The 25110-nt window shown below is 54.5% G+C and overlaps 3 protein-coding genes across 7 annotated transcripts in view; 2 read left to right on the forward strand and 1 right to left on the reverse strand.

Moving 5' to 3' along the window:
- The window catches only part of NOSIP (nitric oxide synthase interacting protein), a 357930-nt gene that overhangs the window by 312824 nt on the left and 19996 nt on the right, over positions 1-25110 (reverse strand). The window lies entirely within an intron of this gene.
- Positions 496-6876, forward strand: LOC140901906 (RNA-binding protein 3-like). Of its 4 annotated transcripts, none has more exons than XR_012155983.1 (8): positions 496-602; positions 1918-2033; positions 2422-2528; positions 2621-2726; positions 2815-2896; positions 3411-3478; positions 6390-6467; positions 6695-6876. XR_012155983.1 is itself a non-coding variant. In XM_073321350.1 (7 exons), the coding sequence occupies exons 2-6, from the start codon at positions 1931-1933 to the stop codon at positions 3475-3477; spliced, it is 465 nt and encodes a 154-aa protein (XP_073177451.1). In that variant the 5' UTR covers positions 496-602; positions 1918-1930; the 3' UTR covers position 3478; positions 3882-4564. The 4 variants fall into 4 exon arrangements, 2 of the variants coding, with proteins under 2 accessions (XP_073177451.1, XP_073177452.1); XR_012155984.1 differs by having other exon boundaries at positions 3414-3478; XM_073321350.1 differs by lacking the exons at positions 6390-6467; positions 6695-6876 and adding an exon at positions 3882-4564.
- On the forward strand, positions 10373-17540 carry LOC140901905 (RNA-binding protein 3-like). 2 transcript variants are annotated; one of them, XM_073321348.1, is made up of 7 exons: positions 10373-10479; positions 12436-12550; positions 14463-14569; positions 15559-15649; positions 15749-15833; positions 16328-16392; positions 16876-17540. In XM_073321348.1, the coding sequence occupies exons 2-6, from the start codon at positions 12448-12450 to the stop codon at positions 16389-16391; spliced, it is 450 nt and encodes a 149-aa protein (XP_073177449.1). In that variant the 5' UTR covers positions 10373-10479; positions 12436-12447; the 3' UTR covers position 16392; positions 16876-17540. The 2 variants fall into 2 exon arrangements, with proteins under 2 accessions (XP_073177449.1, XP_073177450.1); XM_073321349.1 differs by having other exon boundaries at positions 16527-16953.

Here is a 25110-nt window from a genome sequence, read left to right on the forward strand (position 1 = left end):
GCGGGGAGGGTAGGACCCGGATGTTCGCAGGGTTACGCGCAGAGCTGGGAGGAGCGAGTTCTTGCAAGGACCCGGATGTCGCCCGGCGGGGCGGGGCTCAGGGGGGTCTCCAGCAGGGGGCGGGCTCAGGTATCGAGGGCACCCGGATGTCCCCGCGAGGGTGGGGCTAGGCTATTTTAGGAGGTGGACGCGGCTGAGCAGGCAGGGCTCAGCGCGGGGTTACCGAGCAAGGGGCGGGGCTCGGGGCTCGGCTCGGGGATGGGAAGGACCCGGATGTGCGCCAGTGGCGGGGGCCGAGCCGAGCCATGCGCAGGTCCCGGGTTTTCCCCTGAGCTCGGCTTGGCGGGAAGAGGTGGGGCGCGATGGCGGTTGGGCAGGACCCGGATGTAGGCCGCCGGCCAAGGTCCCGGATGGGCGCCGTTCGGCTGGCTCCTCCCTTCCTGCGCCCTTCCCTCGCGCGCGCGCTTCGGCGCCGGTCCAATGGAAGCGCCGGCTGCGCGTCACGTGGCCTGAGGCTGGTGGGCGGGGCCGCTATATAAGGCTCGGCCGGGCGGCACCTCGGCCACCTTCTCAGCAGCTCCAGCCCGGGACAGGTCTGTTTGGTGAGTGGGGGCAGGCCGCGTGCCGCTCAGGGGGCCTTTCCCCGCTCGGCGCTGGAAATGGCGGCGGCTTGTTGCCTGCCTGTCGGGGAGTTGTTGAGGTCGCAGTGGCGACCCTAAAACGCGCATGCGGGGCTCGAGTAAAACGCTGGTGGCCTGGGGGCTCTCTTCGGTTTTTGTGAGGGGGGGGCGCGAAAGGCCTTAGTTGCGCGCATGCGCGGGGGAAGTCTCAACCGGCCGGGGGGGGTTCCATGGGGGGGGGGGACACGGTGGGCGCGCATGCGCGGGAGGCCCTTGCGGCGTCGTCTTCTCGGGGGCCGTTCCCGCGCCGGGGGGGGGGCGGAGCGGAGGAGTTCCGGAGCGCTGGAGTGGTCGGCGCGCCGTGTGGCGCTGGCCTCGCGCTTGCGGCCACGTGACCGCCGCCGCCATCTCTTCTGCGCGGGGCACAAGATGGCGGCCCGTGGGGGGAGGGGCGCGTTTGCCTCCGTGGGGGAAGGGGAAGCTAGGGCCTTGCGGCCTTCATCGGGGTGTGGGCGAAGGGCACGTGCGGGGGATGGGGGCGGAGTCCCGGAAGATACTCCGTTGGGTTGGGCGGGGGGGCTGTTTCATGGGGGGTGGGTCCCTGGGGTTGCTTGGATGAGGGCTGGATCTGGAGGAGAGGGCCTGAGAACAACCCTTGTCGGGGATTGACCGCTTAAGTAGTGGGTCATCTGAGAAGCGTATCCTGCCCGAAGCCTGGGGTGGGAGGCTGTGGGGTCACCCTGTGAGTATAGCTCTCGCTAGATTACCAGCTGTACTGTGGAGGTTGGCAGATCCATCCAGGAGCTGGTGGTTACATTCCCTCCACCAGAGAGCTAGAAGCAATGGGGAGCTTTAAGGGTGTGTTGTTGGGCTTTAACTGTTGGTGCTGCTCCCTATAATGGTCCACTCAATCCTCGAATCCCTTCTTCCTGTAGGGTGGGAGCAGATAGTGATAGGGCTTTGAGGAACATGCTGAGGATTTCAGGATCTATAAGGCCCCCAGGGAGAAGGGGCTCTTCCTAGAGCAATGGTGTTCAATTGCTCTCAAGGAGTTTTAATTACTTCCTGCCCCTGGGAGGAAATGGCGGGAAAGGGGGGGGGGCGAAGAGAGCTCTAGGGCATCTCACCAAGGCAGGAAGGGCTGAGTCTGATACTGGAGAGAGTGCCTCCCCTGCTGCAGTGTCTACTTTTCTCCTCTCCCCCCTTCTATGTGGGGACTGTCCCCAGGCTGGGTAGGGAGAAGCCCTGGTGCAGCTGTCCTCTGTTCCGTCTAACCACCTTGCATCTCCTTCCCCAGACTCTTCCTCACCATGTCTTCTGAAGAAGGAAAACTCTTTGTTGGGGGTCTGAATTTTGAGACCGATGAACAAGGCCTGGAGCAGCATTTCGGCTCTTTTGGACCCATCTCTGAAGGTCAGGATCCGGTTATGCCTATGCACCTGGTTCCTACAGCTGTGAGGAGAATTGGTTTTGCTGGCGCTCTGGGGGGGGGGTGTCATGTACCCAGGACCTCATTGCAGTGGGTGCTTAGACCCCTGCTCCAAAAAAGCTGTTTTGTTCTAAGCCTTAATACCAGCTGCCTAGTTAAGAGTTGTACAGGTCTTGGTGTAAGAGGCTGTCTGGTGATACCACATGACAGGTTCAGATACAGCAGTGTGGTCAGGTGCTGGGGTATCTCGATGACCAGCATGGTTACCTGACATCCTTACTAAGTAAGGATGATCTGTAGACCCAGGCCAATTCCAATTGCATAGGCTTAAATATTTTTTTGGTCCTCACCCTTTATTTCTTCTCCTTCCAGTGGTTGTAATTAAAGACAAAGACACGCAGAGGTCCAGAGGCTTTGGCTTCATCACCTTTGCCAACCCGGAACATGCGTCAGATGCCATGAGGGCTATGAATGGAGAGGTGAGTCTTTCCGCATTGATGGGGGCTGGTGCCTAATCCGCTCCCCCTGTGCGCCTAGCTCCCCATTTCTTAAATGTCTTGTTCCTCTGCAGTCCGTGGATGGGCGTCAGATCAGAGTTGATCATGCTGGGAAATCTTCCCGTGGATCCAGAGGTGGCTCATTCGGAGGCAGAGGACGAGGCCGCGGCTACTCCAGAGGTGAGTCTAGCAGCCATGTTGATCTGAGCTGAAAGCCAGCTGGCCCTTGGAAGGAAGAGCACTCACATCTTTGTCCTTTGTGCCGCAGGAGGCGGAGACAGAAGCTATGGTGGTGGCCGCTATGACAACCGAAGTGGAGGCTATGGTGGGTCCCGGGACTACGGCGGCAGGTAACTCATGCAGAGAGGTGGCTGGCACCCTGCTGGTGACCAGTTGGAGAGGGGAGGACCCAGGCAGAGGCACCAGAATGATTAGAAACTCGTTTAGTAAGACTCCAGGAGCTCTGTGTAGCTTAACAGAGAATGTTAAGGGGTGACTTGATTGAAGTCTGTAAGTACCTACATAGGGACCAACACTTTGATATTAGGCGAGCTGTGCTCAATTGAAGAGGTCTAACATGATCCAAGCACTGGAAGTTGAAGCTAGACAAATTTTAGAAATAAGGCACATGGTTTGTAAGTGAGAGGGATGTTATCTACTGGGACTGAGTGAGGGCTGTGGGGCATTCTCCATCACTGCTACATTTGAACTCAAAATTGGCTTTTTTTTAAATAAACTTAGGTTCCTGCTTAAACTAATCTTGGCTGGCCTGTTTTATTTGGGTCAGATTAGATCAGAGTTCCCATTGCCCTTAGAATCGAGGGTGTCTGGAGTCAGTGTAAAACAGTTGTGCTTTGCTTTCAGAAGTCAGGGAGGATATAACGACCGCTACTCCTCTGGAGGCTCTTACAGAGACAACTATGACAACTAAGGTAGGTGAAGCTCAGAGAATGAAATACAGCACTTCTCTTGCTTAGCAGGTATACTTAAAACCTTTGCAACGCACCATCTTGTGCTGAGCAGTGGCCATACTTGAGGCGTATTATCTGGGACGACTCTTTATCCGCCTTTAACAAGCCTGTCTGAGACTTACTGCCAGGCCTTGGTTCCGTGACCCTGGTCGATAGCTAACATTAAATGCATGTGGAGGCTTAGAATTCCATTTAATGCCAATGACCGCCATCGAGCGTCCAAGTGACTAGCTAACTGGGGGAGGGGGAGTCCTGGAGATTCCTAGCCTCGCTGAGCCCAAAAAAGTCTAGGAGTTGGTGAAATGCTACAAACATGTCCGTATGCTACAGTGCCTTTACGATTGTACCTACTTCTTGTCCTCAGCTCGCAACGAGTAAAAACCCTTCCTGACTCAAGATCGTCCTTCCAATGGCCGTATTTATAAAGAGTTTTGGAGCTTCGCTGAATCTTATTGTTTAGTTATCTACCTGTATCTTCCCTTTTGTAGTCTTGTCACACGCAGCCTGACAGCTTCTGCTACAAGATGGCCCATTGAGACTTTCCTCAAGAAAGCTCTGTTTATTTTTGAGTGTTTTTTAAAGCATTTTTGAAATCTGGTTTATTTTTCTCCTTTTTGATTTGTCAACAATCCAAGGTTTCTTTTAAATTGCCAAGACGGGGCCCTGAACTCACTTTAACACATTGTTCCCGCAAGCTGGATTTTCTAAGACAAGTGCAATGATACCTTGGAGTTCTGTTCCTTTAGTGTATAGCAAGGGAGGGGTGAAATGCGCGGCAGCCTTTGGTATATCTAAAGGGACACAAGTGACTCGTAAGTTCGATCATCAGATAAAAGGTATTTTCACTGTACAATGTAACAGCCCCCAGAACTAAGACTTGCAAAAACTTTCCATGAGAGGTTCTTGAAAATGTTTGTTTATATTGTCCTTTTTTTACTGGAAGAAATGCGCATAATTCCATTGGTATTGTATTTGAAGTGGTGAAGGAATTCCTGTATTCAGTTCTCTGGCTTTACGAAGCCTATTAAAAGACCGTTCTGAAACGAACTCTTTGCTCTCGACATTTTGACATTTCATTGCACTGCACAAGACAGACAGAGATGGGAGTGAGGTTAGGGTAGAGGAGACTTTCTGATCCCATGTACACTGACCTAAATGTCACTGTATGTGGAACCAGAAGGCAGCTTGGCCCTGATCTCCTGTCAGTGTAGCACAAACATTAAAGCCCGTTATCCCCTCTGTCTGCCTTGTTGAGCAGCTTAAAATACCGAAAGGGGTTTGCAGTCTAATTCTCCTTCTGAAGCTTTGCGGCTGCATCAAGGACAAATTCCCAACTAAACCGGCAAGCATTCTCCAATCTGGCTCCAAACTTAGCCTTAATACCAGCTCCGGTTTCCATGACTCCTTGGGTGCTCCCTGCAGCGTCTTGCAATCCAAACGTTGCGGTCTGTGCTGCCGCATGAGCCACAAAGCGAAAGTGCTTGAGCCTAAGCTGGAAGCGCTAGCAATTGGATTTGGTGGTCTAGGTGATTTTTAGGAAAGTCTTTGGTTTCCTTAGAAACCAAAACGATGCAGCTGGCTGTCCAGTGATGCCGGAGGATCTTGGATTGTCTAGGCTGCTCAGTTCCTAAACAGCACGAATCCCTAACTGAAGTTGCTTCAGCTTCAGCCGGCACATCACATCTTTCATTAGTGCCCTCCGTTCTTGGTAGCAGTGGCAAAAGAAGCTGGAAAAGAAACCGTAACTTCAACCACTGAATCTCCTGGAGCTGGCACATATGCCGGGGGTATGGATGCCCCTCGCTCTGTTGTTGTGACACTGGCTGGGAGGGTGTATTTGCTCGCCCTTCCCAGGGTGCAAGGGAAGCTAACCTGGAGTGCGTGGCCGAGATTAAATCCAGCAGCCTTGTCCATAGTTGATGATGAACCTGGGAGGTGTCTTCCCAGCCCACAGCAGCAGGATGGTGTCAAATCATCCTGTTAGCATGCTGCCTCCCTCCCCACCTCCCTTCGGGGGGTGTCTTGTCCCTCTGTTCTCCTTTTAACACTTCCATCTGTTGGCCGAGCAGTCAGAGGCGCTGCTCTTTGGACCTGGCAGCCCAGTTAGCCCAGAGCTAGGGTCAGAGACAGCCAGCTGGTGTCAGAGGGGTAGGTGGGCCTGTTGTAGCTAGCTTTGTCCTGATCTTACCCGCTGTGAGCATTCTCTGCTAGCGTATGGAAACCAGTGTCCTTCGAGACCCCGAAGTGTGTTGTGACTCTCCTTCAGTGCGATCCGTGTGAGACGAAAGCTGCTCTCTTGCCTAGTTCATTTGTGGATATAGTCCTGTAATTCGAGGTAACTCTTTTGCTCGTGTCCGCATCTTCTCTCCTCCACAGCTCGTTCCCTAGGGCTAACGCTGGTTTTTTTTTTTTTTTTTTGACTTGACTCTTTTTGGGGGCCTGTCTGAGCTGTGCCTAACCCCTACTGCTGTGGGAGTGGGGGGAGGCAGTCTGGACTGTACCGAACACCCAGCCTCCCCCTCGCAATCACTGCCGTTTGGTCCAAGATTTTAATCCATGCCTTGTGCAGCCCTTGGACTCGTCTGCTGGGAGGGGCTGTTCCCAGTGCAGCGGGCGGGTGGAGGGGACGCTGGTGCCTCTGGACCTGCCAGGTTAAATTGCTATGCGCTGGTGACAAATAGACACCTTTTGGGTAGGATTCTCAAAACGTGGGGACGGGGGGAGCCTCCATAGTGACTGACTTTCCAGGGCTGGCCAATGGGTGGCATTGGCCAGTCCTGGAGTAGCCTGCTCAGACCGCCGGGTTCAGTGAATGGCTTGTAATGTGCTGGGTGAGTTGAGACGGGCTAGTAACACTGCTTTGCTTTGGCAGGTGCAAGAGGACAGGGCACCAGCTGCACTACCCTGAAAGGAAGGGAATCGGAAATTCAAACAGACAGTTTGACCCCAGGTACGGATCCTGGCCACATCATGGCAAATGGCATAACTCCACCATGGCTACGAAACAGGGGTGGTCCCATATACCATTGGGCTGGGATGGGAGCGGATGGAGGAGGGCGTCAAGTGACTAGCTGGAAGTGGGGTGGACAAAGTTAGCAGCTTAGCCCTGATCCTGGAAAGAAAATCACCTGCCTGGACCCTTCTGAAGCATAAACCTGTGTCCATCTCTCCTTCCAGGTGGTCGGCACACACAGGAGTTTGCCACAAGGGCACCCGCATGCCTGAGCTGGACGGGCCCAGTGGCTGCTGTGGGGAGAGTCAGGCCCTGCTGAGCCTGTTAGCCAGCAAGGGCACAAATGAGCAAATCCTTCATTGGCCAGAGTCCTTTTTAGTGTAACAATAAAGGCTGCTGGACCCATTGTCTGTGGTGAGCCTTCTTGGGGGCTGAGGAACATTGGAGGGGGGGACTTGCTTTGCTATCCCTGTGTTGGGGGGGCCAGTCTGGTGCCAGCCCAGAAGAGGAGCTGATGCAGGGAGTTAGCTGTGTCAGATCACTCTTGTCCACACTGCTCAGTGGAGTAAGGCCTAGGGAGGGGGTGACGGCCGCAGCCTGAAAAGGGAAGGCAGCTGGCAGCCCAGGGCTGCATGTTCCTTCTTTTCTCTCAGTAGCTCCAAGCTGCTGGACAGTGTGGGCTGAGCAGATGCCCAGGAATGTACCTTATTTAGCCTGCTCGGAGCTTGGCAGCTTCCTTCCTCTTAAAGCAGCCGCTTTCCCCAGGGGAGGAAGCAAGCCCCTGTCAGAGGCGCAGAAAATAAGCTCCTCTAGGGGATGACAGCCAGTGTGGGCTTCCAACTTCTGGCTGGCCGGCCAGCCTCAGCTGGGCTCTCTCTCCAGAGCCAGCAGGCACCTGCTCTGCCTCTGCTCTCTTCCTTCTGAGCACAACACTGCTGGGCATGGGAGGGGCTCCCATGACTGCTGCTTCGGTGACAAGGCTGGGAGAGCTGTGGCTGGAAGGGGGCGAGCAGCCCAAGGCCTGTGGGCACTGACAGGGAAGTGCCTAACCACCTGGCTCTTACTGCCCAGGACTTGAGGGAGCAATGTCTCTCCACTCCCTGCCCCAGTATCTGAGTTCCTGGGTGGCTGCTGGGGGTTTTCCCAGCCAGCCTGCCCTCAGCAGCAGCCTTTGGCTGAGATTTCCAGGCTGGAAGGCACCAGTGTCTTGCCCATCAAACAGTCTCTGGCTGCTCCTCCAGAGGCCCCATGTGTGTCAATGGGGTGGGTTTATTGTTGCCAGAAGGTGTGGGGCTGGCTGTGGGGAGGAGTTAGCTTCCTGGCAGGCTTCCTCTTAAGCCTACTTCCTCATTTGTGTGTTTGTGACATTGCACCAGTTGTTCGGACTAGCCTGGCGTGTGATGCTCTCCCCCACCATGGGGTGAGACCTGGCCCTAGCAAAGCAGCCTGCTGAGCTGCCCTCTACTCCACCAGCCCTCTGCTTCCAAACCCCCTCTACAGAGTGAGGGCTGAGGAGAGACCCTACAATAACACAGTGGCTGGCTCTCCTGTAATGCGCTGCTGCATGTCGGAAGGCATGGGCCAAACTGGGCCTGGTTTGTAAATCAAGGGGCAGCTGGAGCCTGCGGGTGATGAGTGGGTGATCTCTGGCAAGGGAGCAGGCCCAGCCATGCACTAGAGCAAAGGGACTGAGGGTCAGGCTTGGGGTCTTCCCTCCAACCCCTGTTGGGAAAAGCCCTTTCATCCCCCATGTCGCTGGGCCTGTACTGCTATCTGTGAGTGTGTGCACACACCCCAGCGGCCCCATCTCCAGCTCTTGGCTTAGGGGCCCTGAGAGCAAGAGCTGTAGGCTACACCCTTCTTCCTCTCTTCCCCCCCCCCCTTCATGATCATAAACCAAGCTAGCTTTGCCCCCAACTCATCAGCCTCTCCTCAGTCAGCATGGGGGCTGCCCCAAACCTCTTGGCATGGACAGGAGAGAGGCAGAGCCACCTTTGAGCTGGGTCTATCCTTGGGGCGGTCTGGCTGGCTTACTCGGGGTGGAGCTCGCACCAAGGAGAGCCTGGAGGCCGGGCTGCCAGCTGGGGGCCTGGCACAGCTCCCTAGGCTGGCTGCTACACCCTGGCTGTTAAACAGGCCCCTGAAGGAACCTGGTCAGTGAGGCAGTCCCCCAAGGGGTCACGCTCTGCCTGCTGGGCAGGCCATGTGCCCTCCACCCCTCTGAGACGGAGCCTCTCAGCTTCTCCCCCACCCCGGTGTGATCGGAGCCAGTCAGTGGGTAGAGGTGGTACCTGCTGCTGGGGGCCAGGAGGATCAGGGCCATGTGCCAGCCTATCCAAATCCTGCTAGTGGTGTTAACAAGCCCCTTAAGCCAGCCCCCCAGGTGGGGATGTAACACCCCCCCTTGGCACCTGCCCTCCCCAGTGGCTCTTGCCTTTTGCCTACAGGACAAAGTCCAGAGGGAAGCTTAGGCAGGCCAGGCATCCTACCCAACTCTGAGCACAGTCCCAGTGTGGGGGCCTGAGACTGTTGGGGGGCTGGTTCTCACCCCTAATTTCTCCTCCCCTGCTCTCACTGCATAGAGTCTATACCCATGGGGGGGCTGGTTCACACACCCAGTTCTCAGGGCCTGAGGCCTATGGTTGCAGAGGGGGCTGCTTCTCACTCCCTAACCCCCACCACCCCAGACTCTCAGTGCCTATAGCTATGGGGGGGCTTGTTCACACATAGCTCTCAGGGTCTAGGGCCTATGGGTATGAGGGGGCTGGTTCTCCCCTCTGTGCCCCCCCCAGCTCTCAGAGCCTGGAGCCCATAGTTATGGGGGGGTTGGATCTCACCCCCCTCTGCCCTCAGGGCCTGGGGCCCATGGTTATGGGGGGGATCAATCTCACGCCTAACCCCCCCCCCAGCTCTCAGGGCCTGGGGCCCACAGTTATGGGGGGCTGGATTGCACCCTTACCCCCCCAGCTCTCAGGGCCTGGGGCCCACAGTTATGGGGAGGCTGGATCGCACCCCTAACCCCCCCCCAGCTCTCAGGGCCTGGGGCCCATGGTTATGGGGGCTGGATCGCACCCCTACCCCCCCCTAGCTCTCACCCCTATCCCCCTCCCCCCCCAGCTCTCAGGGCCTGGGGCCCATAGTTATGGGGGGGTTGGATCTCACCCCCCTCAGGGCCTGGGGCCCATGGTTATGGGGGGGATCAATCTCACGCCTAACCCCTCCCCCAGCTCTCAGGGCCTGGGGCCCATGGTTATGGGGGCTGGATCGCACCCCTACCCCCCCCTAGCTCTCACCCCTATCCCCCTCCCCCCCAGCTCTCAGGGCCTGGGGGCCATGCCATGGGCAGGGAGATTTGAAGTGGGCGTGGCTTTAGCCCCGCCCCCTCCACCCAGTCCGGAGTCCTGTCTTCGGTTCTGGCCCCGGCCTCGTTCACCGTCGACCAATCAGGATTCTAGATGGGGGAGGGGCGAGGCCTTGGTGCCGTCTGTCAATCTGTGCCAGCCAATGAGCGTTACTGTCACGTAAGGGGCGTGGTCTTAGCCTGTTCCCAGCGCTGGCCATCTCAGCCAATCAGCGCTCCCGGCAGTAAGGCGGCTTCTCCATAAGCCAGTCAGGGCTTCAGGCGGTGAGAGGTCGTGGCCCTGCCGCTGTCTGTCTCTGTACCAGCCAATTAGGCAGTCAGGAGGCGTGGACTTATTGTTTCCCTGACTGTTTCCTACTCAGCCAATCAACGGTCCCTGCGTTGTGCGGGGGCGACCCGCTAGCCAATCAAGACCCCACCCCGGGACGGGGCGTGGCCCCTGTTTCGCTGACCAATGGGCGGCGCGCTCATAGGACGTGACCGTTGAGGGGGGAGGGCGCTTCGCCCCCCTCCGCTTCCGGCCGCCAATCAGCGCTCGGTGGCGGGAAGGGGTGTGGCCTGCGTAGCCTCGCTCTCATTCTCGCTTCTCCCGCGGACGTCGAGGCAGTAGCAGGTCCGCCGCGCTCCGCTCCGCTCCGACCCATCCCGGTGAGCGCCGCCGCCCGCCTGCTCGCGGGAGCGGGGAGAGGCCGAGGAGGGGGGCGGCGTGGCTGGGGAGAGGGGAGCGGGAACGGGGGGTCAAAATGGCGCCGCTCGCCGCCGCCTCGGCTGGACCTTGGTGGTGGCGGCGGCGGCGGCGGGGGGAGGGGGAAGAAGCGCTGCGCAGCGCGCGCCGAGGTCGCGCCGCGCATGCGCGGTCCTGCGGGGGCCCCTCGCCTCGAGGCGCGATGGGTGGGCGGTGGAAGGCCCGCCGTCGCCGCGCATGCGCCTGGGTGGGCGCGCGCGCGCGCGGCCCTGAGGAAGCCTACGGTGGTCGCCACGTGCGGCGACCGGGCCCCACGTGCTCGCTGCCATCTTAATGGGAGTCGGGGGGGGGGGGGAATCGCTCGCCCCCGCTAGGGATTGTGGGGCAACGCCGGCCCCCCAGCGTGGTAGGAGCCCCCCCTTCTCCACCATAACGGAGGGGGCGCCGCCCTTCCCCCAAGCCTGGAGGGAGCTCCCCCCCCCCGCATTGCGGAGTCTTGATCCCTCAGGGAGGGGTCCTGGGGGCTACAGGTGACCCCCTCAGCATCGCTTCCAGCTCCCCCTTTGGGAGCCCTGGGGGCTGTTCCCCTGCTCCCCAAAATGCAGCTGGCTCGTGAGAGGGGGGTGTTGCGCGGCTGCCGCTGTCTGAGCTGAGGGTGATCTCCCATCTCGCTGCATCCGGCCCCCCGCGGGAGGAGCAGCCAGCCGAGCCCCTGAGCTTGGTAGAACTCAGTTGGTTTTGGCGGGTATCTGTGTGTCCTACAGCGTTTTGTTTTTTTCTTTCTTTCAAGCTTTCACAGTTGTGGGGCATTAGAGCTAACCTGTTTGAACCTTAATTGAACCCCCACATGCGCAAATATACAGCGGATGGTCTTTAAATCTAACTCCGGTCCTTTCTCAAGCAGCACCTATTTTGTCTGTACATTTCTATTGGTAGTGGTATTTTTTCCACTGGTTTGTGTGTGTGGCTCTGTACAAATGTAGAACAAAAAGATAATCCTTGCCTCAAGGATCTCACCATCTAAGTATTAGAGGAGCGACAACAGATGGAGACAAGCAGATGGGGGAGTACAAGGAAACAATGAGGCAGTATTGATCGGCAGTGGTTTCAGCACACCAGCGGCCAGACTTTTGGGGGGTTGGGGGTCGGTTTTTTTGTAGGTATCGTGGCAAAGGAGGGATTTGACAATAGATAATGGGGTAGCTCTGTAGATGTTTACAGGGAGGACTCCCAAGTGTGAGGGGAGGACAGCATGACAGGGCTTTTTTGAAAATGTAACAGTGGGAGATGCAGGCTAGTGCCATGGGCCAAGCGGAAATGTGCGTCGATACCAAATGAGGGCGGATGGGCCATGAAAGGGCCTCAAAAATTAACACAAATTGCTCATGTATGATGCATAGAGAAGGGAGACGGTGGAATGGAACACAGAATAACTTGGTCTGTAGCAGCTCTGAAGTCTCATACACACACACAAAATCCCCCTCGTTTCATTTATGATGTCACTTGCACTGAGTTTCTGGCTCTCTGAAGAGCTTGAATAGTGCCTGCCACTGGAGATGATATGCCAGGCAAACCAGGACCACCAGTCTGATCCACCACTGGGTGTTCCGGCAGGGCAACTGGCCAGGGTGGGACAACTGGTCTAATGTGGGGCAGCAAGGATGGGGTGTGGGAAGAGTACTTGCCTGGATGGGACAACTGGTGGGGGGTACCGGGCAGGAATACTGGGCTAAATATACCACTTTGTTGAACTGACACAGGCACCACATGTGCCGCCGGGGCTATTAAACTGCAATTTTTCTGCTAAGCCACGAGTAAATTTCAGAGCCTCTTTGCTAAAGAACTGTTGCTGCAGCCCCAGGCCTTTCCCCGCCTGCCAGGCCCTGTCCTGATTGACCACATGTTTGCTTTGCCTGCAGGTGACTTCAGTCATGGCATCTGACGAAGGCAAGCTCTTCATTGGAGGGCTCAGCTTCGACACCAATGAGCAGAACCTGGAGCAGCTTTTCTCCCCATATGGTGACATTGCAGAGGGTAAGTACCTGTCTGCCAGCCCCACCGCAGGAAACCTCCCTCCCCTCGCTAGGAGCCTGGTGACATCTGACTCGGCCTTGCCACGGACATGGTAAACCATGCAGCCTGCTTGTTAGCATGGGAGCTGCTTTGGCATAAATGGAGGCAGGTGTGTGAATGAAGTGCTGGGAGAGGAGAAGTTAGCGTGGCTTAAATATTTCTGGGGTTCTGTTTTAACAATGGGGCCAGACAGGAAACTGGATCTCTTCATGGAAAGTGCCTTTTTCCTGCAGGGAAGGCATCGATATTTTGGCTGAAAAGTATAGGAGGTTTTCAGGTTTGGGCCAAAAACAGGGCTTGCTTGGGCTCATTCAACCAGCCCTAGGTAACAAGAATAGAGACTTGTGGGAATCCGCTTTGCATCTTCCGACCATAACCTGGGCTCGGACCAGTCAGGTAATCCTGTGGCAGGCGAAGATTGTGTCTGAAAGTAGCTCAAGCGAGAGCAATTTAATTATTACAAAGACTACACTACGATTTAACCCCAGCTCACTTTCAAGCAGTAGCATCCCGGTGCTGGCAGTGTAGTGTTAGTCATGGTGGTCCCAGGATGGGAGAGACACAAGGTGGCCGAGGTAATATCTTCTGTTGGGCACAGCTGTCCGGTGTAGCTGGAAAGCTTCTCTCTCTCTCTCTGCCAGATATTACTTCCCACCTACCTTGTCACTCTCATATCTTGGGACCAACCTGGTTACAGCTACACTGCAAACATTTTTAAGCTGTTAGTTACTATTGAGTCTAAGGGCCAACCAAGAACAGGTCCTCACTGTGTCTGTCCAGCGCAGGAGAGCAGAAAGTCCTAGCCCAGAGGAGCAGGGTGGGACAAAGGGTTGAACCTGCCAGGAGAGAGATAGCAAACAATATGATTTTTTTTTTGGAGGGTATCAGTGAAATATAAATTAAAGGAAAGCGAAAGGGGACATTGAATTGAAGGGGCAGGGCAGAGGGGAATGAAGCAGGAGAGGAAGCGTTGGAGCAAACAGCAGAGAGCTCTTGCTCGTCTCTGTAGTCCATCCCCTGCCCACACAGGCTGCAGCGGGAGTTCTCCTGCACTGGTCTAAGTTTGGGACAATGCAGGGTGGGAGTGGTGGCCCCAGCTGGGTCCCATTTTACCCCCGTGCCCTCCAGCACTGTTCTTGCTTTGGCTGTTTCTGCCCTTGCCGGCTGGAGTCTGGTGTCTCCAGCGTGTCGCACTGACTCGTAAAGCACTGTGCAGAGCAGGAGTCTCATCCCCCTCTTAAAGTGAGCGAGCACACCCAAACACACACACACACCCCCGGCAAGCGTAGAACCCAGGAGTCCTGGCTGCCAGTCACTGGACTCCTTCCCCAGGTTGTCTCCCTCTGCATCTTGGATCCCTGGCACTACAAAATGAGTGAGATGGCTCCAGGATGCCCTTGCAGGTGGGTTTGACCAGACACTATGTTAGGAGGATTATCTCACGGGGGGGGGGGGGGGTGAAAGTGCAGGCACCCCACTATGACCCTGGCCCCCATCTGTGTGCACAGAAACCAGTGGCTTATAAGGGCTCGGAATTAATTCAGACCAAGGCAGGGTGTGAATGTGAAACCCAGCCACTGTTCCTGACTATTTCTGTGTGGATGGGCCCTAAAGCCTGCCCTTCCAATGGGCGTGGCCAGGGGGTGCTGTCAGCATGGTCTCTAGGGCATGTCTTCGCTGCAGCTAGCCTGGGGGCAGCACCCATGCTGCAAAGCCGGGTCCATATGTTGGGATCTCTGGCGGGGTGTCCTGTGGCTCCAAGCAAGGCGGTGCCTGGCTGGGTGAGGAGGCTCCATGGCCTGATGGGAGGTGGGCATGGAGTGTGTCCTGGGGCCCTCTGGGGGTGCTGACGCTCTGTCCCTCGTTCTTCCAGTGGTGGTAGTGAAGGACCGGGACACTCAGAGATCCAGAGGCTTCGGCTTCATCACCTATCGCCGTCCAGAGGATGCCAAGGATGCCATGAGAGCTATGAATGGGGAGGTGAGTGGGAGCCAGTCCTTGGGGGAGATGATCGCACTTCCTGTCGTCCATTTCCCTCCACCCCCCGCCCCCCAAATCAGTCATCGGTGCCAGAGCACCCGTGGTCTGCCATCTGTCACTGTGTGACTGGGGGCTGCCTCTGCCCCGTCTCCCCAAAGCTAGCTGCTCTTGTACCAAACAAACTCCTGGCAGCCCTGTAAGTGGGGGATCCCATGGGCAGCAGCTCAAATGCAGTAAAGGGGACTGGGAACTAGGCAAGCCGGCCACCCCTGTGTCTGGGTTAAAAGCTTTTCCAAGCCCACTCTGTGCCCCCCAGACACCCTCACTGGACCGTGGCTCTGGAGGTAGCCAGTCGCGGACAGCAAAGCGGCTGGGGGTCAGTAGCCCACCAGGCAGCAGACATGGTTGCCTGCAGCTTAGAAGATCTAGGCTTATCTCCTGTATAGCCCCAGCCATTAAGTTGCTCCCAGCTGCCCGAGACTTTAGTTAGACCAAAGCACTTCAGCCCGTGGGAGGCAGAGAAACCAAGGTGCCACAAAGGGAAGGGATTTGGCAAGGTGAGATTCTCTGACTGTCCCAGCAGGTGACCTGTGCTGCAGAGGAAGGTGAAAACCCTCAGGGCCCCTGCTGGTCCACCCTAGGTGGGAAATTCCTTTCTGAGCATGACACGGCTGCCAAGCCCCTGAGAGGGGGATTGCCCCCTCAGAGTACCGGCCCCAGCTGTGATTGACCCCCTCATGCTTCAGAGAAAAGCAGGTGGTGGGCGGGCCACAACAAATCCATCTGGCCTGACTCAGCAGCCAGCCTGCTGCAGCCCTGAAGCGTGAGGACGTCTTACAGTCATTGTCTCGACGCGTGGCCAAAAGGACATGCCTCGGGGGTTGGGCACTCATTGCTGTGGGCTCTCCCCCACCGCCAGCGCTGTCACAGCCCCCCTTCCCTGCCAGGTATACAAAGCTGCCTCTAACCACATCCTTTCCTCTTCCCAGTCTGTGGATGGGCGCCAGATCCGAGTTGACCAGGCTGGGAAATCATCCCGTGGCTCTTCAGGGGGCAGAGGCCGTGGTGGCTTCTCAAGAGGTGAGTGTCGTCGGTCCCCCTCCCCCCGACCGTGCCTATCGGTACCAATGGCCAGGTGCAGCCAGTGCCAAATGCCCCCTCCTTCTTTCTCCGCTGCAGGAGGTGGGGACAGAGGCTATGGCGGCGGCCGTTATGACAGCCGAAGTGGAGGCTACGGCGGGTCCAGGGATTACTACGGCAGCAGGTGAGCGGGCATGGGGGGCTGCGGTGGGGAGGGGGTTGCTGTGATCGGTTTTTGATAGTAACTAGAGGGTGATCTGTGGTGGGGGGGGGTTATTCCAGATGGTCTGTTTGTAACTAGTGACCAGCTGAGATTGGAGCCCTGTTTGCTCTTCTGCCATGTGGCGTGGGCTGTCCCATGCCCTTCAGCCAGCTCGTGGTGTGGCATGTTGGGGAGAGAATCCAGCCGACTCCCTCCCCAGTTTCCTGTGGCCTTCACAGGCCACCTCTGGCAGCGGGGCTGTGACCCTGGCGCTGCCTGCTTGTGTGGAATTGGCACGGAAGCAACGCTGGAAGAGCAAGAGGCGGGCGGAGAGCAGGTGTGACTCTACTGCCTGGCTTCCCGGAACCAGAACCCAGCCTTCCATCATCTGATCTAACTAGATCCCTTGCAGCCTCCCCACTGCAACTGAGATCCCCTGGCTGGGGTCCTGGTTTCACGTCTTGCTCTCCCCACAGGAATCAAGGAGGCTATGGGGACCGCTACTCTGGAGGCTCCTATAGAGACAGCTATGACAACTAGGGTAAGTCTGTGCCGAAGGAACCGGCCTGGCTGGGCTGCCCAGTCTCTGTCCGTCCCGCCTGCCGTCTAGCCTAAATGCATGTGGAGACTCTAACCCACCAGGGACTTTTAATCCATCCAACTTCTCTCTTAAAGGGGTGCTGTTGGGCCGTCTTATAAAACCCCAGAGCTGCCTTTTAACGCGACTGGGGGAAAACACCCGCCAAACTGTAAGTTTGTAGGGGGATTTAACTCCCCGCCTTCACGTAGGACCTACTCCAAATCAGTGGGGACTACAGACAATGCCCAAATGAGGAAATAAGTGCCTTCTCTCGAGCGCCATTAGCTACCAGGGTCCTTTTAAGAACAGCATCCTCCTAGGCATGCGCCTCTCCCCCGCGCCCCCCCCCCCCAAATGCCAGGGAAGGAGGCAGGGGTGCGAAATGCCGCCGGCATATCTGTGTGCGGCAGTGCCTTTACCATTCTACCTGCTTCTTATCCTCAGCCCGGCAATGAACAACAGCCCTTCCCGAACTGAGATCGTCCTTCCAATGGCCGTATTTATAAAGATTTTTGGAGCTTCGCTGAATCTTACTGTTACATCCGCCTGTACTTTCCCTTTTGTAGCCTGGTCACATGCAGCCCTGAGAGGAGAGACCCGTTCCAGGGGTCCCCCTCCCTTCCACCTCCCCATCCCCTGCAAAGCAAAGATCAGGCTGGTTTCAGGAGTTAAGCATTTGGGGATCTGTTTATCTGTTCGTTTCCAATTCGGCTTTTTAATTGGCCAAAATGGGAGGTGGGGCCTGACTGACCTGTAGAGCGTGAGCTGTGGAGGGGTTTTCACTTTTTTTTTATAACACCTTTGTAGTTTTTGTAAATTTCCTTTAGCCTGTAGGAAGGGGAGAGGTAAATCTCTCAGGTAGAACAAAGGGAGACTCACGACTCGTATGCAAAAGGTATTTTTCCTGCGAGATGTAACCAAGCCCGAGCTTAGATTTGCAAAAGCTTTCCGCGAGAGGTTCTCGAAAATGTTTGTTTATATCGTCCCTTTTTTTTACTGGAAGAAGCGCTCATAATTCCATTGATACTGTGTTTTTTGAAGTGGCGAAGGAATTCCTGTATTCAGTTCTTCGGCTTTACGGAGCCTATTAAAGACAGTCCGAAACAAAACTCTGCTCTTGACGTTTTGCCTGTAGCGAAGACAGCCAAAGTCGGACGGGTGTGTGGATGTTGGAGAAGATGGGATGGAGTGGGTGGGACGACGGGAATTGGATCGCAGGATGACTGAGCTATTGAGGCGGCTGTGAAAAAGGCATCCATAAAAGCAGCCATCTAGCCCTGTGTCCTGTCTTAAGGGAACGTACAGATCAGGGCAATTATGGAGTAATTCACCCCCATCTGCCTCCCTTGGCTTCTGGTAGTCAGAGGTTTAGAGTTGCCCCAAGCATGGGGTTGCGTTCCTGATGGTATGCCAGCCGGGCCTGGACTCGAGGAAGGGCTCTTCTCAGCCTTGTTGGGCAGGGCTGAATTTGACCTGTGTGTAGCTAGCTCTATCCTGGCATGGGCCACCTGCAGAATTCTCTGCTAGTGTGTGAGACCCAGGCCAAGGCCAACCCACATGGGATTTGAGAGAACTCCTGTTTCCACATTCCTCCTCCAGGGTGCGTTCTACAGCTAATACAAGCTATGGCCCTTCTTTAGGGGGCAGGTCTGACATTTCCCTAGGGGGCAGCCTGACCTCCAAGGCTCAATTCCAGATCCTTTAGCCATCCGTTTCAAAGCAGCTGTGCCAAAGTGGGTAAGGGAGGGCAGGGAAATACTAGGGTGTCAGGAGACCACCCAGAGCTGGTCTTGGGCCCCCTCAGCCTGCCAGTGCATTCTCTTTATAAGGCATGTCTGTCCGTCCGCTCGGCAGCCACTTTGCACACTGACAATTTCCAAGGGTGGAAGAGAGGAGCACAAAGAGACGGGAGCTGGTAGCACAAGCCTGGGAACAGCCCTGAGAGAGCCCTGAGAGAGCTTTTGGGCAGAGGGCTGGCTGAAAGAGGCTAGGAGCAAGGAACCTGTTCAGGGGCTCTGGAAATAGAAATGGGGTGGCCAGCTGACTCCAGCACCAGTTTCTCCTGCAGAAGCCTGAGTTTGGCTAGCTGCTCAGATAAAAAGGGACAATATGGGCGCATCAGAACAGCTGAGCTGCATCAGGCCAGTGGCCCATATAGCCCAGTATCCTGTCCAACAGCAGCTAGTGCCAGGTGCTTCAGAGGGAATGAGCAGAAGGGCAATTATCAAGTGATCCATCCCTTGTCTACAGCTTTTGGCACTTGGGAGATTTAAGGACACTTGGAACATGGGATTGCCTCCCTAACAATCTTGGTTAATAGCCACTGAAGTATCTGTCCTCCAGGAGCTTTTTTCTTGAGCCCAGTTCTACTTTTGTTCTTCACAACATTCCCCAGTGAGGAGTTCCACATGTGGGCTGCGTTGGGCGAAGATCCTTCCTTTTGTCTGTTTTAAACCTGCCTGTTCGTTTCACGGGTGCCCCCTGGTTTGTGCGTCATGTGAAGGGGTAAAGAACACTTAGTGTTTCTCTACCCACTGTCTCCACCCCACGCATGGTTTTATAGACCTCGGTGGGCCATATCCCTTCTCTCTTCCCCCCCCCCCCCCCCCCCCGAGTCGAACAGTCCTCGTCTCTTTAATCTCTCCTCATACAGAAGCTGTTCCATGCCCCTGATTGTTTTGGTTGCTGGTGTCTGCACCTCTTCCAATTCTGATACAGCTTGGCTTTTCCTGGCTGGTTCTGCAGGTGGCAGAGGGCCCTTTGCCCTTGGGTGGGGTTTATTCCGCCTTGCGAGCCTGGCCGCATCCTACTGGGGAAAGGGCGGGGACCCGGTATGTCAGCATTGGTGTTACAGCTGTGGCCTGCATGGTGATGCTCATCCGGGGCTGGGCTAAAGGCAGCGGGCGTGGGATCTCGTGGCCAGTACAAACCCTTTCATCCCCTGCTGGGGTAGAAGGGAACAAGGCCAAAGCTAGGGATGGGGTCTGTGCTTGGCTGCCTTTGGGGGCCGGAACCATCCCAGCAGCCCCCTGGCTTCCAGCTGTTGAGTGATTGTCACTCTGTGGCTGGGTCTCCTGGGAGGTTGAGGCACCAGAGGGGAGTTGATTGGGGGGAAGCTCACATCGGGATGGATTAGCAGAGCTGGGAGCTGATCTTGGGGATGGGGGAAAGTCAGAGCAGGAGGGGGGCTGGGAGCCAGGACTCCTGGGTTATGGCTGTAGCTCTGGGAGGCGAGTGGGGTCTTGGGGGCAGATCCAAGACTCAGTTCTATCCCTGGTTTTGGGGAGTAGGGTCTAGTAGGGTGTCACCATCTTATAGTAGCTGTCCAGGGCTGGGAGCCTCTCAGAGCATTAGAGGATCAAAGGCTGGCCTAATGCAGATCTCAACCCATCAATGGTTTCCCTTCCTGGGAAGGGTGTTTTTCACTGTCCCGCCATTTGTGATGGAGCAGCGAGCTGCACACTTGAGGACACTAAGGGACTGGATGATGCAGAAGGGTACTTAGAAGGGCTGTGAGAATGGTGGCTATCATTTGTTTCAAGGATCTGTCTCTCCTGGGACAATCTTGGTATCAGACAGGAGAAATTCACCTGCGTTCCTGTTATTGGGCACTGAAGTGGCTGAAGTCAAGTCTCAATTTGCCAAACATTGAAGAGATCCTCGGACTGGAAGGGACCTCAAGAGGTCATCTAGTCCAGTCTCCTGCCCTCAGGGCAGGACTAAATATTATCTAGACCATGGGTGGGGAACCCGTGGGCTGCATCCACTGTTGCTTAATTTCCTCTGGCCCTCGGCAAGTCTCTGTGATGCCCCCCCGCGGGGCTGGAGCCGCAAGTGCCAGCTCACCCCACCGCTGGTGGAAGCTCCAAGCTGGTCCTTTACCCACCACAGGGCTGGATCCCCAAGCGCCAGCTCGCCCTGCCACAGAGTGAAGCTCTGAGCCTTCCCAGGTGGGTGAGTTGAACATTTTATATTTCTCTCAAGTAAAAAGTAATTTAGTTTTTCTGTGTGGCCTGCAATTGTTTTTGTTTTTTTCCCTGTGGGCCAATGGCCTGTGATAGAAAAAAGGTTCCCTACACCTGATCTAGACAACCTTCTCTTGAGGTCAGTCACCCTTATAAATGGGGGGCTTGTTCCCAGCTCAAATGTGGCTGGATTTAACTTCAAGGGAGGTGGGTTTCCCTGCTAGGTTAAAGAGCTCTTTATTTGAAAAGCCTGGCATCTTGCAGGGCAGGGACGGGAAGATGTAGCATTAGATACCTTCCATCTCCAAGAAGAAACAGGGCACACCTCTAGGCTGTTAGGACCAGGGTTCAAAGCCCCCCTGCGCTCGACCTGCTGCAATCAGACCCTGCAGGTAGGTGAGGGGTGCAGTGTTTGAGAATCAGGTGGGGTGGTGTCAGAATGCACTCTGCATTTCTGATTTGTTGCACCTCAACCTGAGGGTCAGGGTCTTCCCTCACCCCACCCCCGTTCATCGGCACCGCAGGGGTTAGCAGAGTGTTTTTAACACGGGTACTTTATACAGAAACTCTGCTCCATTGCAGTAATGCCTGGAAACCTGCCTGGTGCATAAACACCAAATATTAGAGAAGAGGCCATTATGTCCAGGCCCTTTGCACTGAAGCAGGTCCAAGTAAACCTACTCAGGCTTTACAACAGACCCCAGTGTCCCCTAGGCTATCTTGCTACCTCGGCAAAGTTCCCTGTGGTAGATGGTCCCTTACACCCAAAATCACAATAGTGTGGTTACTCCAGTCCCAAAGAACTCCCCAGGTCACTTGCGCTTTAGATGTGACACCAAAGCCAACACTTGCAGCCAACCCTATCATTAACTGGAGATTTATTAAAGGAAAAGCTTAAACAAAGGTAAAGCAGCTGAGACACCCTTAGACTACCTCATTTGTGTGTATGTCTACACAGCAAAATTAAGCCAACTTAAATCTAAATCCACATCCAGCCTCCGCAGTGTCGGATGTGCATGTCTATTCGGTGGCGAGCATCCTTGCTAATGTTGATGCAGAGTGGTGCACCATGGGTAGCTATCCCACAGTGCAACTAGCTGCCTGGGTTTGAGGTAAGGCTTGCAACGGCAAGGGGGAATGGGAACGTGGCTTTGACCTCCCGTGATGCAGTTTCCTTCCTCCACTATGAACCCCAAACCACCCCATGTTTGTGTTTTCAAAAGCCTGGCTTAGCTGCGCATGGACCTTTCTCAGCTGTGCAGTCTTCTTGTGAAGGGAGACATGTTTCCGCAGGGGTGGGACAGGGAGCCAGATAGGCTGGCAGCGAATTTTCAGCAGCCCGATACCAGGGCAATAAGGCTGCAGGAGACTTTGAAAAAACCATGTGCGCTGCTTATCTGCATTCCAATGCCTTTCCTGCTGTTGCATCAGTCTCCCTGCATCTCCCTCCAATGCCCCCCACAATAGCGTGTTTCATTTTTGAAACCTTGACTGTTGTTGCACAAACCAAATCATAAAGAAAAGGCGTACTTGTGGCACCTTAAAGAGTAACCAATTTATTTGAGCATATTACAGCTCACTTCATCGGATGTATCCAATGAAGGGAGCTGTAGCTCACGAAAGCTCACGCTCAAATAAATTGGTTAGTCTCTAAGGTGCCACAAGTCCTCCTTTTCTTTTTGCGAATACAGACGAACACGACTGTTACTCTGAAACCAAATCATGTAACCTTGGGTAAACAGTGATTAAAACTGAGAGGGGAGAAACCACGCCGGCCAGTCTGGGATAACGCATCGAAGGTCTTCAAAAACCTGCCTTTTGCTCGTTGCAGGAGGTGAGGTAAGGTGCTAAGTTTATGGGAAATGGGGAACTGGGCCACGCAGGCCCTTGTGTAGAGGGCGTTTAGCCTCAAGCTGTTTTTCTTGAAGCTCAAGCAGATGCCTCCAGATGTCTGACGGGTTTTCATAGAATATCAGGGTTGGAAGGGACCTCAGGAGGTCATCTAGTCCAACCCCCTGCTCAAAGCAGGGATTTCAGAAGGCGCAGCATCTCATGCTGTATGGCCCACCCCACTCCAGTATTAACTCTGCTGGCATCATTGTGGCTTGCAGCATGAGGACCAGGTCTGTACTCATGCTGCATGGCCGCCTCACGCTCCTGGGAGTGTCTCCACCTCCACTATTTGAGACTGTGAGATCTTCCAGGCTCTGAGCTGAGGCCTGGTCCACCCTACAAAGTAGTTAGGAGTCCCTTCTGCTGACCTAAGTGGCCTATAAAAGTCTACTTCTGTTCTCTGCCTCCCCGAGAGGCATAGCAGTTGAAGATTCGACATCGTGTAACCGCTGCATTGTGCAATTTGAATGAATTGGCCTCCAGGTGTCCCATAGAGCTCTGCTGTCACGGCGCTGGAGGTTACTTTCAACTTCACTGCGGGTCAGCCAGGTACACAGGAAACAAGCCGCGCCCTAGCCTTAAATCTGATTGTCATAAATATAAAGGGAAGGGTAAACCCCTTTGAAATCCCTCCTGGCCAGGGGAAAGCTCCTCTCACCTGTAAAGTGTTAAGAAGCTAAAGGAAAAGGAGTACTTGTGGCACCTTAGAGACTAACCAATTTATTTGAGCATGAGCTTTCGTGAGCTACAGCTCACTTCATCACTTCATCTGATGAAGTGAGCTGTAGCTCACGAAAGCTCATGCTCAAATAAATTGGTTAGTCTCTAAGGTGCCACAAGTACTCCTTTTCTTTTTGCGAATACAGACTAACACGGCTGTTCCTCTGAAACCTGTCAAGAAGCTAAAGGTAACCTCACTGGCACCTGACCAAAATGACCAATGAGGAGACAAGATACTTTCAAAAGCTGGGAGGAGGGAGAGAAACAAAGGGTCTGTGTCTGTCTGTATGCTGGTTTTCTACCAGGGATAGACCAGGAATGGAGCCTTAGAACTTTTAGTAAGTAATCTAGCTAGGTATGTGTTAGATTATGATTTCTTTAAATGGCTGAGAAAAGAATTGTGCTGAATAGAATAACTTTCTGTCTGTGTATCTTTTTTGTAACTTAAGGTTTTGCCTAGAGGGGTTCTCTATGTTTTTGAATCTAATTACCCTGTAAGATATCTACCATCCTGATTTTACAGGGGGGATTTCTTTATTTCTATTTACTTCTATTTTTTATTAAAAGTCTTCTTGTAAAACACTGAATGTTTTTTCATTGTTCTCAGATCCAAGGGTTTGGGTCTGTGGTCACCTATGCAAATTGGTGAGGCTTTTTATCCAACATTTCCCAGGAAGGGGGGGGTGCAAGTGTTGGGAGGATTATTCATTGTTCTTAAGATCCAAGGGTCTGGGTCTGTAGTCACCTAGGCAAATTGGTGAGGCTTTTTACCAAACCTTGTCCAGGAAGTGGGGTGCAAGGTTTTGGGAAGTATTTTGGGGGGGAAGGACGCGTCCAAACAGCTCTTCCCCCGTAACCAGTATTAGTTTGGTGGTGGTAGCGGCCAGTCCAAGGATAATGGGTGTAATATTTTGTACCTTGGGGAAGTTTTGACCTAAGCTGGTAAAGATAAGCTTAGGAGGTTTTTCATGCAGGTCCCCACATCTGTACCCTAGAGTTCAGAGTGGGGGAGGAACCTTGACACGACACTGATCATGGAGACTCAAGGCCACAAACACTCCAGTATGGAGTAGACAGGGGGTGGCTCTTATTGTTGGGAGGAGTGGGGGGAAAAGTCTGCAGGTAGAGCTCCAAGCCAGAACACTAACATCTATGCCAAAATTGCCCAAAGTATGGGGGAAAGGGCTACACAAGAGACACGCAGCACTGCTCCGGCAAGCGTACCAGGAGACAAGGGAGGCGAACAGTCGTCCTGGTTCTGCTCCCCAGACGTGCCGCTTTTATGAGCTGAAGATTTGTGGCGGCAACCCCACCCCTACCCCAAAAAGCTCTGTGGATACCTCCCAGGAGGCCCCGGCGACCTCCAGCAACATGAAGGGGAGGAGAATGGGGGCCAGGCAAGCAGAGGTTCCATTCTCCCTTGGCAGGCAAGAACTGCTTTTAACCCAGGAGCCCATCACGGGGCCAGTTGGCGACCAATCAAACTGTAGGGGTTACATGCTGTTTAATCTGAACAAAAATGAAATGGGTATCAGTGGGCACTCCAGCTATGCAGCGGGTGCTTATGTGCACTGGAATGGCCCGGGAATAATCCTCTAGGAACCTTTCATGGAGGTACTTTACAATCCTTTGCAGGTTTCTGGGAAGGGCTGCCTTATTTTCTCCGCCACAGGATGGCACTTTCCCACCCCACTGCTGTATTAACTCCGCTGGCATCATTGTGGCTTGCAGCATAAGGATGAGGTCTGTACTCAAGATGCTTGCAGCATCCGTTTCCCTCAGGAGAGGGATATCGCATATGGTCACCTAGGGAAAATGGTGGAAGTTCTCAATGGTAGCCCTCAAACCACAAACAATTCAACTGATGCATTTTTTTGTTAAAAAAAATTCAATGGTGATTAAAAAATATTAATCAGTTTTAATCACTGTTAAGCAATAGAATACCAACTGTAATTCATTAAATATTTTGGATGTTTTCCTATGTTTTCAAATATATTGTACTGTGTTGTAATTCAAATCAAAGTGTATTTTTATTGCCAATATTTGCACAGTAAAAATGATTTCAGTTCACCTCATACAAGTACTGTAGTGCAATCTGTCG

Source organism: Lepidochelys kempii, chromosome 23 (genome assembly GCF_965140265.1).
Source record: "Lepidochelys kempii isolate rLepKem1 chromosome 23, rLepKem1.hap2, whole genome shotgun sequence".
In the NCBI taxonomy this organism is placed as follows: Eukaryota; Metazoa; Chordata; order Testudines; family Cheloniidae; genus Lepidochelys; species Lepidochelys kempii.

Bases quoted from the DNA above. Each gene is read 5' to 3' on its own strand.
- LOC140901906 (XM_073321350.1), top strand. From the start codon at position 1,931: ATGTCTTCTGAAGAAGGAAAACTCTTTGTTGGGGGTCTGAATTTTGAG. The intron at 2,529-2,620 runs GTGAGTCTTTCC...GTTCCTCTGCAG, and splicing joins TGAGGGCTATGAATGGAGAG to TCCGTGGATGGGCGTCAGAT. The intron at 2,727-2,814 runs GTGAGTCTAGCA...TTTGTGCCGCAG, and splicing joins AGGCCGCGGCTACTCCAGAG to GAGGCGGAGACAGAAGCTAT.
- LOC140901905 (XM_073321348.1), top strand. From the start codon at position 12,448: ATGGCATCTGACGAAGGCAAGCTCTTCATTGGAGGGCTCAGCTTCGAC. The intron at 12,551-14,462 runs GTAAGTACCTGT...TCGTTCTTCCAG, and splicing joins ATATGGTGACATTGCAGAGG to TGGTGGTAGTGAAGGACCGG. The intron at 15,650-15,748 runs GTGAGTGTCGTC...TCTCCGCTGCAG, and splicing joins CCGTGGTGGCTTCTCAAGAG to GAGGTGGGGACAGAGGCTAT.